This window comes from Xenopus laevis, chromosome 3S, assembly GCF_017654675.1.
Source record: "Xenopus laevis strain J_2021 chromosome 3S, Xenopus_laevis_v10.1, whole genome shotgun sequence".
In the NCBI taxonomy this organism is placed as follows: Eukaryota; Metazoa; Chordata; class Amphibia; order Anura; family Pipidae; genus Xenopus; species Xenopus laevis.
The window spans coordinates 32593822-32608106 of NC_054376.1; the positions used below are offsets into that span (position 1 = coordinate 32593822).

The 14285-nt window shown below is 39.8% G+C and overlaps 1 protein-coding gene across 7 annotated transcripts in view; it reads right to left on the minus strand.

Moving 5' to 3' along the window:
- tet3.S (tet methylcytosine dioxygenase 3 S homeolog) overlaps positions 1-14285 on the minus strand; it is a 59961-nt gene that overhangs the window by 21369 nt on the left and 24307 nt on the right. For 6 of the 7 annotated variants that reach the window (XM_018255198.2, XM_018255199.2, XM_018255197.2 and 3 more), the window contains one exon: positions 1186-3733. In XM_018255198.2, coding sequence (XP_018110687.1) covers positions 1186-3733 — 2548 coding nt within the window. Of the gene's footprint in view, positions 1-1185; positions 3734-13177; positions 13759-14285 lie in introns of those variants that run through there. The other variant, XM_018255203.2, reaches the window with a different exon arrangement.

The following is a 14285-nucleotide window of genomic DNA, read 5'->3' on the forward strand; positions in this document are numbered from 1 at the left end:
TATTTCCAATCCAATTTTGAACTGATCCATTAATATTGGTCTGCACTATGAGTGCTTTGGCAACACTGGCTAATTCATCAAATTGCATGGAAGATATCAGAAATCAGGTGACTGGATTTTTAATTCTTTGCAGTCAACTAGGAACCTGGCTCAGAATGTCTCTAGAAGGCCTCTTGCAACAAACACTTTAATTATTTGAGAACAATAAAAAAAGCCAAGAACCTAATTTGTATTGTGCATCAGTACAGATGGCCCATGCATACGTTACATTATGTTTTGAGCTTCTGTACCAGCCCAAGGCAACCACAGCCCTTTAGCAGTAAAGATCTGTGTCTCCAAAGATGCCCCAGTAGCTCCCCATCTTCTTCAGTTTTTGGATATGTTACTTGAAGGCTATCACTGCACATGCTCTGTGCTGCTGTCCGTTACTGAGCTTAGGGACCCACTCACAATATAAATGTCACTATATCATCATCATTTATTTATATAGCGCTGTCAAGATATGCAGTGCTTATATAAGACTGATTAGTAATTAATACAGATAATTACTACATGGCAGCAGAGACACCAGTGCAATTAGCATCAGAATTTAATAATTAGCCCTGTAGCATCAGCTTATATTACAGGCCAACCTCATTTTCTGCTTGATAGTTAGTTTCGACCCCTAAGTTTAGCTTCTCAACAGAGCCCACTGGGCATGTGAGTGTCACTGACACTTTCCAAGATGGTGACCCCCTGTGACAAGTTTGAAGTCCTGGATAATTGCTGCTATTGAGAAGCTGAAACTTTAGGCTGGTGTAATACGTTCAGTATATAAAATATGCAATTTTTAGCCATAATCTGCTTTAGGCTTTAGTTCTCCTTTAAGTAGTAGAAAGAGGAATAATAAAAAGTAGCAATAATAATACATTTGTAGCCTTACAGCGCATTTGCTTTTTAGATGGGGTCAGTGACCCCTATTTGAAAGCTGGAAAGAGTCAGAAGGTAAATAATTCAAAAACTATAAAAAAAAAAATAATGAAGTACAATTGAAAAGTTGCTTACAAACGGCCTAAAATATACGAAGGGGGTGGGGGAGAGAGAATTACAAAACTAGAAAAAGTTAACATTCAGCACCCTTTTTTAGACAGTACATAACTGGAAGAAATCATCAAGTGTTCAACTGATAAAATTCAAGGCACTTACCAACACAGTCGCATGTTGGAAATTCTGCCTGAGCCATTTTAGCTGGTGTATCTATTAAGCTCTTGGTTGGAGAAGTCAGATATTTGAGTGGAGATTCCAAAAACCCACTTAGAGTAGGATTGAAAGGCAGATCACTTTTTGTAGGAGTTCCATCAAGATGTTGGTTTTCCTCTGAGTAGAAACATGTGGTAGATACCACTGTTATAGCACCAGAAGATTCGATTTTTATCTTCTTAGGAGACTTTGATGAGAACAGACTATCTAAGTTATGAGACACATTGTGTGATATAGGATTATTTGAAAGTGCGGGATTCGAATGGGCATCAGGCCTTGTGGAATTCTCAGATGGTAACAACTGGGAAGGAAAGGGCATTTTAAACTGTGGATCTCCTGATATTTGTTGTTTTGGTGGTCCTACACCATTCTGAGATGGGGCCTCAGAACCTGGGAGAGAGAAATCCTCCCCAAACTCAGCTTCAAACTGCCTTAATAGATCTTCAAACTTGTCATCAAGGCAGCTGAGGTCATTTTGCCCAGGAACATCACCCACATTTGTGTGCTGGTTGGCGGAATCACCTTGTCCAGAGCTGGAGCTGGCATCATCTGTGGAAGGTGTTGGGCATGAATCTTTTGCACCAAGAGAATTGGCCTGATTAACACAAAGTGCAAAGTTACTGGCTTTTCCATTGCTAGCCTGATTTTCATTGCATGTTTCCTGAGTGTTTACAGTCTTTCGATTTTCAATATTTGCCTGTGATCCAGTCACCAATATAGACTGGGACTCAAGTAGGTCTGGTTGTATGTTATTAGAAAGAGACTTTTCAAGATTCATTTCTTTCAGCTGGTTCTCTTCTTTTTCTGCTCCACGAAAAGCATCCAGGCTTATTTGACTCACAGGCATGAAGACGGCATTTCCTTCCTTCATCCTGGGTTTTTTTATTTGCACTTGCTTACGTGGTGGTTTCGGCTTTGGTTCCACTTGCTTTTGTGAAGGAGATCTTTGTCGCCTTTTCTTCCTCTCCTTTACAGGATTCTCTGTTGTCTTGGAAACTGGAAGTTTTTGAGATTTTGGCACCCACCAGTTTTGCTGTTCTTGGGCACATGCTTCCATAGTGTTGGGGTCCACAAAAAGATTACGTTTATGATGGAGATGCTGCTGAAGTGCAGCCTGGGCATTATGGTGAAAGTCATTTTCTTGAAGAAGCTGAGACAGCTGTTGATCTGGTGACATTTTGAGAAAGTCAGACGATTTTTTTTTTATAGATTTAATGGTACGTTTTGTCTTCACATGTTTTATTTTGTTGGGCAAAGCCTCTGGCCCTTTAAACACAGACTTGATGTATTCATCTGTGTTCCCAAGCAATTGCTTCAACCCAGTCATAGGATCAGATGGAGACTTTAAAAGATCTGCATTTTGGATCCACTGCTGAAGGAATTCTGTTTTTTGTGGGGTAGAAGCATCACTGGGCAACACAGAAGAACTTTGAGATAAGTTCTCAGGAATGTATTGTCCTTCTTGGTAACTAGGTTTCTTGTTCTGTTCCCAAGAGGTTTGCCTTGGAGATTGGGGCACAGGAAGTGCATTTTTGCCAGTGTACAATTGGGACTGCTGATTCTGGAACAGTTCATTGCAGGCCATTGGAAATATTGGTAACTGGTTGCCTTTAGCAGTGGGGAAATGAGTTAACTGATCACAAGTGTTTATTAAGGGTTGGGAAGAAGAATTGGGGCATTCATTGTTTGTCTGTGGAAGTGCAGATGATAGTTGTGTAAGAGCTTCAATGGCAATGGCAGTTTGCAGGCTTATATTCTTTTCTTTAGCAAGACTCAGTGCATTCTGAGAAAATGGAAGGTTGCCTGAAGGACACAAATTTTTATTTTCTAGATTTAGCACCTCTTCTTTAGGGTAGGATTTCTGCACCAGCTCTTTACTGACCTGACCCAGACCGGGGAATGAGCTCTCCTGAGAATCTTTCTGTGAAGATTTTATTTTATTTTCCAACCATTCAAGATAGTCAGGACACTCAGGGCCATCACAGTTACAGTTAGGTGGTTTCACGCCATGCTTTGCAAGTGCAAGTGCTGTTTTAAGAGTGTTTAGGTCTTCAGGACATGATGGAGCATTGCCTTCTGGGTGCCCAGAGCTGTCTCGGTTTGTCTCATAATTAAACTTTTCATATAGCTGCATTGATACCGAAGAGGGGGTCCCTGATGCAGGCATGCCATAGTTAGACATAGCCTCAGCCACAGCAGAGAATGCAACTAGGTTTTTGGCATCTTCTAGGTTTGAATTATTAGTAGCAGCAGTATGGTTGGGAATGGTGGGTTTATCCCAGTTGAGCTTGTTGCAGGGATCCTGAGGAGCAGCTGTATTGCTTAGCCAAGAATTTGCTTCCATTAATAATTGATTTGCTAGATCCTCACATGCCTTGCTTGGAAGGGTAGAGTCACATTCCTTCTTCAACCTTCCTTCTTGAACATGGTTAACTGGCCCTGCTTCCATTTGGTCTGTTTTGGGTCCATCAACTAAAATGCTTTCAGAACAGTTCTGTAGGTAGAGAACATACATATGTACATGAGAATTATGAATACATCATCTTTTTCAGTACATAAACATTTTCCTAAATCATGTATAAGATACATGCTGTAAACGATATGGTAACATTTTTATGTAAATTAAAATCTACAACTTTCCACTATTTTCTTCATGTTATTTTGGTATTATTTGTACCCAAATATTAAGATATTCTTATTTCTGGGACTATTTAGAAGGAAACCTTCATTACTTGGTTCCTCATTTGTGTAGACAGAAGGAAAAACAACAGTTCAGAATCTCTGCTTTATTCCTATTCTCATCAGCCATCTGACAACAAGGGTCCCATCCCATCCTGCTTTATTTATTTATTTATTTATACTATTAACATATTTAAAAAACTATTTTGGGTACATTTTACTCCTTGCTGCAATACCCTTTTCATATTGATAGACTGCAGACATCAATACATGATAGATGTAAGTAATATCAGAGTGTAAATTAAGTTAGATACAAACATTTTCCTCTTTTTTCATTTTTAATATTTTATTGCAAAGTTTCTTTTTCCTCTGACTTCAGAGAATGCTGCCTGCTGCCACAGACATATAGACATCTTCTGATGGCAATCACTAACAAACTGATGTGGTTCAATAAGAGGGGGGCTGTTAGTAGAAGTTACTTTGTAGAAGTGAGGAGGCTGTTAAAAAATAATAAAATATTTAATAATGTTTTGTCTTACTTTATACAGACACATGCTTCTTAAATTAAAACATTAAAAATGCACATCTGCTATTGTGCATTTATTGGTTATGTTCAGCCAACCTGAATCTAATTTTGTATTTGTATAATTTTGCGATTTTGACAAAGGATATAAAATGAATCCCAAACCAAACCTGAATTGGCAAATGCAAATTAGTTAAATATCAGGGGTGGGGTGTTTTAAAATGCACTTTTTACTATCAGTGGTCTAAAGTAACACGATTGTAAGGGCTCGTATTGGGTTTGGGCAGGCCTTTAGATTCAGCCAAATCCAAATCCTACTGATCCTACTGCTTGGATTCAACCTAATCCTGAACCGTATCTGTAATTAAGTGCATGCCTAAATTTTATTGTGATGATGCAACATGGCAAGTGGTGGACCAGGTATTATTCCATTTACGCCATTTTTATGGTGTAAATTCTCTAGAGTATATTTACTACCCCAACTATATATTGAAAATAAACTGGTTCATTTACAACAAATTCACCACAGTACACTACAAGAGTGTACATACAATCTTTAAGTAAATTTGAGATGTGTTGCGAAAATACACCCGATGAACAAGGAGAAAATTCACACTTTAGTAAACATTCCCTGTTAGAGTGTTTAAAAAGTTTAGGGTCTCGAAATACTGAGAAATCTGCTTGCAATGCTGGAGAATATAAAAGATTTACAGCTGCCATTAAAATCTAGAAGAGGGGACATACGCAGGAAGGATTACCAAGGCAACAATCTGAATGGTGAGCCCTTCTAGACCACCCTGATTTAAAGTAAAAAAAAGAATGAACAGGCAACTTTGGCTCATTGTAGACTTAGGCAACCATTATACATGGAATACAAATATGCCTTGTAGCCATGCACACAAATGATGACCAGGTAGCTAGTGCAATAAGTCAAGGCTGTCATGGCTTCCCAGTTGGAGCGCAATCAATTGCAATCAAAAATAAGAATAAAGAAATATCCAAGTCTACTGCAAAACCTTTCTACCAATGAAGACAAAGCACTTCAAAGTAGTCACATACATACAGGTATGGAACCTATTATCCAGAATGCTCGAGACCTGGGTCTTTTCTGTAATTTGGATCTTCATACCTTAAGTCTACTAGAATATCATGTAAACATTAAATGTCTCAATATCTTAAATATATTGATAATGGGTTGAGTGCAGAGGACTCTTGTATTTGTCTATATGTTTTCTGTGGTCACAACCTCATTGAACCCCTGCCTAATGGTTTTAAATTTAGTGGTGAGCACAACTTTCCCTTGTTCTATCTATCTATCTATCTATCTATATTGTGTACAGTGTTCGCACTCTTACTGGAACAGAAGTAATTTCTGGGTGCAATGGTCAAAATTTATTTTCCAATTTAGCAAAAGGACCAGCACTCCAATATTTCGTGAAATAAATGTGTCTTTATTCAGTGCATATCCAACCATTTGCAAGTGAGTGGGTGCAACATTAAATAACCTTCAATTTGGCACCAAAGATGACGTTGTCAGCAGTAAAAAGTTTATTTATTTATTTATATTTGAAATATGTTTTGCCATGATGTTTTCAAACAGGGGGATGAGAGAGGTCTGTTTAAGCACATATGGACAGACATAATAGACAAAAACACACAGAAAACGGTAAAACTAAATATAATGTTTTCTAAAATAACCTTAAATCCTACATTACTTCATATGATAATTTATAAGGGCTATTTGCAAAGCTATAAAACCCCATTGAATACACTGTCTAACAATTCCGGACAGTTCGCCCTATCTGTAAAGAGTTAAAGAAATGGCACTTTCTTTAGCAACAGAGCTCTGGTATCCAAGCCAATAAAATCTCTCTTATCCAGCGTTTGCAATCGGTCATCTGCTGCCTCTTTGTCTCTGGCAGTGCAGCACAATGAAGCCGAGGCTTGTGCATCCCCTGTGTCTCTTTTTAGCTATAAACCCAGCACACGGCTCTCTCTCTAGCATGCACAGCACATCCTTGCCTTGCATACAAAGGCATACCCCCCCCCCCAAAAAAAAGACTATCACACCTATTTTCCTTGATCCTTGCTAAACCTCTATAACAGCAGTTGCACGTGCACTCACTTAAATGCCTTTTATTCTCCATTTTGCTTCTAAATTTTCAAAAGGCAAAAATATTTTTTTATTTCATAAATAAAATTAAAAAAGCACATCAGAGCATTTTATTCACAAATACATTAAATAAATTACATTTTGAGTGAATAACAAAAAAAAAAAAAACATCAATCAAACGGCACCATGGAAAGTGACTTGGAGACAGGTGCCTTATCTGAAATGGAAATCTTCTCTGAGTTACTTTGCTCAGGTTTGACTAGGTTAAATATTAAGCCACTCTATTTCAAGTGACTTAGGTTTTCTTTTATTCAGCCCAGGTCAGACTGCTGAGAAGAGATGGACGACCCTCGAGAAATGACAGGGTTAAAAGCAGACAATGCGGAAGAGAGAGAAATCTTTGATTATATAAAAGAAAAGGGGAACTTACATTTGAAGAATCCAGCAGAAAAAAAGAGAAGTGAGGAAGCCTGAGAGGGAAGAAGAGTCCTGGGGCTTTAAAAAGACGTGAGAATAGAAGTGGTGAGCAGGAAGCTGCCTAGAGATTCAGCCTACACACACCTCACCCTCCCCCCTTCTAACAGCTGTAGGGGCCATTAGCCCTGTCAAACAGCACACGTACATTTGGCTAACAGCACACAGCTCTCTCTGCAGCAAGCTACTGAAAGAGCAGACACTACAAGATGGGGAATGGGATTCTCTTTCCATGAGCACCAGCTAAATGAAAGTGGACTGACATCCGGCATCATGTGTTGCCCTGACCGCCTTGTGCGCGGCCCCAGCTCATTTCAATGGAGCGGAGTACAGCTGCAAATATTTTCTCTCTCTCCGTTACGGTTGGGCTTGTACTCTGTGTCGAAAAAGGAAGCTGTTGAGATTCGATTTCCCCCAAAGTGTCCGCTTCTGGTTCTGGACATCGAGTCCCCCTTGCGTAGGGCGTGCAGGAAAGGCAGAGAGAGCTCACCATTCTTTTCCCATTCCCCTGTGCCATGTGATGTAATCTGGAAAAGCCCTGGCAGATAAACCGGAGTCCACCCTTTTATGCTTGCGTATTCCTGGCTGCCAATCAGAAGCTGGGCAAAGCTTGTGTAGCGCAAAAAGGGCGATGATTTGCTTTTGCTACGATAATAAGCAATCCGGAGCGATGAGGTGGCTCATTTATAGCGCCAAGCAGACGACTCCTTGTTGCGCTCACCAAAAAAGCTTTATACAAGGAGAGGAGTCCTGGTTCTACATTTTTAGGAGATGTATAATCATATGGCTGGTGGACAACGGGGCATTTCTTTACTGGCATCTATTTCACTTATATGGGAAATACCTGGCAGTGTCGTTCAGTTAGTATTGGCTTTTTCGTGCTGAAAAGCACCCATACTGGAGCAGGGAATTGTTGTCCAGGTGTGTTTTTAGGTATTTCTCTAAAAAAAACAACAGAGGACAAAATGCCCCATGTCCCATAGCCCTTAGGCCAGTGGCACACTAGGTGCTTTCTTTGAGCCATGTTATTAATGCAGCAACAGGCACAGCATCGCCATGTCAAGCAGATTATTTTGGCACAAAAATGCATACTTTTGAGGTTCTGCACCAAAATCGGTGTCATGTGTGCGCCAATGCAGTACCTTGATAGCACGGTTTGGCCTTTTCAATACCTATGTTACTATGGAGGCAGAGATAAGATTAGTGTGCTGCTGGCCATACATGGGCCAACAGACCGAGTGTGTGGGGCCAGATGTCGATCGGGCAGAGTTAAAAATCCCGTCGGATTGCTGCCGCATCTGTTTGTTGATGCTGTCCTGCAATCCGACCGCCCGTAATGCCGTCATTATGATCCGATTGCTGGGCCCAAGGACGATCGGATCAGCCTGATATCACCTGGGCTGATCAGGGAGAGATCCGCTCGTTTGGCGAAATCACCAAACAAGCAGATCTCTATGTGTATGGCCACCTTAAGAGAGTGAAAAAAGATGAAATCATCAGCAGTAAAGAGGCAGAATCTGATAACACAGAGACCTTCTGTTTCAGACTAGACCTCATGACAGTGTGGTCCTTTAAATGTTTACCAAGATTTAGAAGTACATAAAAAAAAAATACTAAAAATTATGGGTGCCACAGTGTCCAAAACTGCCCCATGTCCCAAAGAGACACATAATACTTGTGAAAAATGTGCCAGTATTTTCAAGAAATATAACTCTTGGCTATATGCAGCGACAATTTTTTGGGGAGAGGCATTTGCAACAATGTCAGATTATGAAAAGCGATCATCTAGACTGTAATTAAAATGCCTTTATTATATGAACTTGCATACAGATACATTTATGCTCCTTTAGCAGCTTAGGCAACTCACAGCTGAAATTCTGTATCTTTTTGATTCTCTTAAAGGATCAGCCAAATAGGAAATAAAATACTTTATGCACCACTGGCCAACCAACGTTGCGCTGAAGATACTGAAAGAATGCTCATTATATTTCTCATTTCCAGAATGCTTCCATATCAATTTGGAATGTTGAAATTTTACTGCAAGTGACCAGGTGAAGGGGTAAAAGAAGGTTACTCCCAAACAATGATTTCTCTGACTAGTAACAAATCACTATTTATGCCTATAATGGTGTTTTATATTGTTAATCTTAACCCAAACATTTTTTGGAGTAAACAAGGGTTAATCTCAGTTTGCTCACGCTATATGCTTTCAACACGTTAAGCAATTGCCCCTTGTATTAACTGAACAAGTCATTCCAGTTTTAATAGGACAACTGTATACAAAAATATCATATGCTCGAAATGTGACATTCCAATTCTACATAACTCCCATCCCTTCAGGCTTTCTTGCTCTATGCAGGGCCAAATCTGTGGTGTGTGTATATGAGCAAAAAAAACAAATTACAGGTACTACCATGTTTCTTTATAATCACTGACAGATCTCTACCTATAGCTTCATCATTATTATCTTACAGAACAATGATTTGCCTATATACAGTGTTAGAAAGATGGTGTGAGCATTCACAAGCATATAAAATGCCTGAAGAAGAGACGCTAAGGCTAAAAGCACACAGGTCAATTTTGGCTAATAGCACACAGGTATGCAACAGCAAAAAGAAAATCCAATCTGCTCCCTTCTGCCGTCTGAATTTAGGCATGACAGACATTGGATCAAATGGGATTTTAGAAAGAAAATTCACACACACAGCCCTTTAGGTAGGAAAGGCGGAGGACCAACTTTTCTTCGCTGCTGAATGTACGCCAGAGGAAAAATTGACCAATGTGCTTTTGAAGTCTCAAAAGCTGTGATTTTCCCCTGCCGTTACAATGTTTTTGCTCCAGCAGAGAAAACCCCAATTTGCCCAGGTCCTTCCCTGTTTGTAAAGTAGCTTCAAGATTCAAGAGGAATTGCACACTAGGATTGTGAGTCCAAAATTGTTTAAAATCTGTATTTAGCACGTGTGATTTCAAAGTGGAGAAGCGTGTATGACCTAAAAGATATCACTACCGTGTATATGTGGCCCAGATTTCCCACCCTTGTCAAGATTCAAGCTTTTAGAAACGAAAGAAGTTTCATGCCGTAAGCTGACCTAATTTTGTATATTTGCACAGATATACTCATAAAATGAAAAAGAAAATATTAATCTGATATTAACTGAGAATATACCATATATCTTCAATATAAGTGAATAGTAGGGTGTATCTCCATAGACTTATTTCCCTAATTAATATTAAATTCATAAAACCACTCAAATGAAATAACACAACCACCACATATTTATTTTAAGTTGTCCTCTAATGAAATGGATTTGGCTAGTAAAGTTGCGTCCTATTATTCTAATCTGGTTTTTTCTTTCCCTTAAGGGCAGAGACACGTGGAGATTTAGTAGCCTGGCGACAAATCGCCTCTACTTCGGGCGCGTAATCTCCCGAACTGCTTTCCCAGCTGCTAGAATCTAAATCGCCGGCGGGTTGGCACTCGGAACACTTCGTTTTCATAAGTCGCCCAAAGTTGCCTCACGAGGAAACTTCGGGCGACTAAGGAAAACAAAGTGCTCCGAGTGCCATCCCGCCTGTAATTTAGATTCTAGCCGGGTTTTTCAGGGAGATTAGTCGCCCGAAGAAGAGGCTATTTAGCATGTGCTCTTACCCTAACATGGCAAGTTCTTTAATCCCATGGCAGAGCAGTATAGTACAGATTCCCAAATCATTAGTAAACTTACAGCCTCCTTCAAAAACAAGGGCAAATTCATTGTTTTGATTTACATCAGGTCCTGTTCACATTTGGATTACACTTTAACTGCCAATCTGTGTTACTGGTCAAACAGTAACTTTCCAAGACAGATTGTGTTGACCCTAAAGAGAGGTGTGCTTAGTCAAGTTACACACAGTTGAGTATTAATGTCCTGCCTGGCACTGGCAATTGTGTGTAGTAAGTATATAGTTTTCAGCACAGGTCCAGCTCAGGAAGCAGTGGATCGGGGGCCAATGCTACATGAACGCTCAGTGGAAATAAATTGAGAAAACACAGAGATCTGACAAAATTAACTTCCTCTCAGGATGCAGCTTCAGTAACACCCTCTCAACAGGGTTTTCTGTTTATGTGCCACAAATCTATCCTAGTCTCAACAAGCAGAGAGTAATCATATACAAAAATATTCATTATATCGGGTTATAGTGGTGCAACCCAGCAGTGCCCCAGAAGTTCCTGGTAGGTTCATGTGCCATCACTTTTCTTACTCTCCATTCACTCTTTTCTGGATTTGGCAAAATAATATCCAATATACCGTAGCATCCGGGTATCTCTGGGAGATGCCATTCACATCAGTCAGAGGGATACAATTTTGCTACACCTGACATAATCCATGCACAATTTAAGACAGGGATGTCGCCTATTGAGAGATGCGAGAAAGTTGTAGCCCAAATGCTCAATAGTGTGACAGGGTCTTCAGTAAGAGGCAATATGTTGCATATACAGTATATTTACACTCCCATTTATACATCTTGGGAAGGATTGAGAGGGGCAATTTAAGAGTAGGGAAACTTGCACCTAAAATGAGATGCGCTGCACTGATATCATCATGGCTTTCCACAGTGCACTTTTCTTTAGCAGCAACATTGTGATGCATAATGATAAAACTGCTCGTGTAACTAACCTATGTTCTTCATAGACTAACCTGTACTGGAATGTGGAGCGGGGCATGAATTATAAAGTCATTGCAAAACATAACTTGATTGGATATAGCAACTCATGTCAAAGTATCCACTGGCTGATGTTCTTCAATATCCAACCCATTGGGTTTGGTGAAAAATGCATGGATACCATAGAAGTGGCCATATGCATTATGCCTGCCTTTCTATTGTTCCATTGACTTGGGCAGACAACTCTGCCCAAGTATGATCAGAACTTCTCTTCTTCATCACTTCCTCATCTGCCTAAGCATCTAACACTATCTGTCATGGTATGTTGGCAATATCTACCAAGAGGTCCAATCAAGAAACTGACCAATCTCCATAATATGTTGATATCAGTTAGGACCGACGACATATGGTTAGCTTAAGTCACTTACTTTAATTATTTGAACTAGGGACGGTAACAGATGAGTAGCAAAAACAGGGCTGTGACAGGTGGTTGCCTGGCAGATAGAGGACCAGGTAAATAAAGAAGAAAGAGAATTCTAGGAGATACACTTTTTGCTATTTCACATTTGCTATCTGGAGGTTCCAGACTCCAGGTGCTAGATCACTTTCATCAAAGGTTAGTTGGGAATTGCTTTCACATGATGAGCACATACCCTTTATGCATAACCTATATATTAGCAAACTGTTCTGTATCTTTCTATATCTTGGGTTTTAATCCTTTTTAATGAAAATCTTTGCAATTGCTATGCCCTGGCCTCTTAGCTTTTACTCATTCCACAAAGAATCACAATTCAGTGGCTCTGGAGGTGCTGCAGATTTGGTGTGCAAAACTTGAGGGGTGGAGGTAAGTGATAATAGAATTATACATGGGAAATAAACCCATGGCAGGAATGTGATCGGTCATCAGATAAGTGGACAGAACTGAACTCTCCCAGATGTTTACTCCAGAACTACACTGCAGAAATGTGCCCCCAACCACCATACCTGGTAGTACTACATTGCCTTCTCACAAAAATCAAAATCTATGTAATTTAGTTAATTAATTTATTTTATGACTATGTAACACATGCACCAGTAACAATTTCTATCTTTATATTTGCCTATACAAACATCTAGCATACAAAGCACTACATCTATTAATGTCCTCCTACAAAACAATTATTAACAAATTAAATTATATAAATTCAACAAAACATTCTAGTTCCTGTATCTTTGGAATTAAGAGCAGTAATCCTTAAAAGGCAATGCTGGTCCCACTCAAGATCCTCCCTTTAAATAAAACTGACCAATCCGTGTTAAGCAAGCTTACACAAACTCCGTATGCAATGCCAGTGTTTATCAGCACAATATACACAGTCAAAGCTAAAAATCACTTTTGGATATTCCCAACTCCACATGGGATATTCTCTGTGCTCGGTCTAGTTAAGGCTAGAATCATTTCAGACTATTGAAGATTTCCACTAAAAAGCTCAAGAAGAAGTCACACCTCCAGCCACACCCATTCTTACCTGGCTATCCCACCGATCCGAGTGGAACAACTAAATTGACATGATTTTTTCACAAGGGTAGTCGGGACACTCAGGCTGAAGGGATCATGGCACACACCTCCTCCCTTGTCTTTCTTTAAAGGTGCAAGAGCTGCACCCATTGCACTCTCTCCACCTCTAGAACCACACCTGTTACCATAAACCAGTCAGGCAGGTCTGTCTTTGCTGCCAGCACCAACAGGATCTGATGTGTTCGTGCTGCTCTTTAAGCTACAGAGTCCAACAGATAAACAGGGCCAGTTTCCCTGCAGTTACAAACAAGGAGAGGAAGGCACGTCTCCAATTGCTGAACATCATTAAACATCCTACAACATATTCAGTTATTGACTATGTCATATTCATTTAAAATTTAGCAAGAACGTAACCCACCTTCCACATTCAATACATTTAGAGGCAATGACCTCGGTCAAACAAAGTTTGCAGTCTCCTTACAAAGTGTAGTACCATAGCAAGACCTTAAAGGGATACTGTCATGGGAAATTTTTTTTTTCAAAATGAATCAGTTAATAGTGCTGCTCCAGCAGAATTCTGCACTGAAATCCATTTCTCAAAAGAGCAAACAGATTTTTGTATATTCAATTTTGAAATCTGACATGGGGCTAGACATATTGTCAATTTCCCAGCTGCCCCCAGTCATGTGACTTGTGCTCTGATAAACTTCAATCACTCTTTACTGCTGTACTGCAAGTTTGAGTGATATCACCCCCTCCCTCCCCCCCAGCAGCCAAACAAAAGAACAATGGGAAGGTAACCAGATAGCAGCTCCCTAACACAAGATGACAGCTGCCTGGTAGATCTAAGTACAGCACTCAATAGTAAAAACCCATGTCCCACTGAGACACATTCAGTTACATTGAGAAGGAAAAACAGCAGCCTGCCAGAAAGCATTTCTCTCCTAAAGTGCAGGCACAAGTCACATGACCAGGGGCATCTGGGAAATTGACAAAATGTCTAGCCCCATGTCAGACTTCAAAATTGAATATAAAAAAATCTGTTCAGAATTCTGCTGAAGCAGCACTATTGATTCAATTTGAAAAAAATGTTTTTTCCCCATGACAGTATCCCTTTA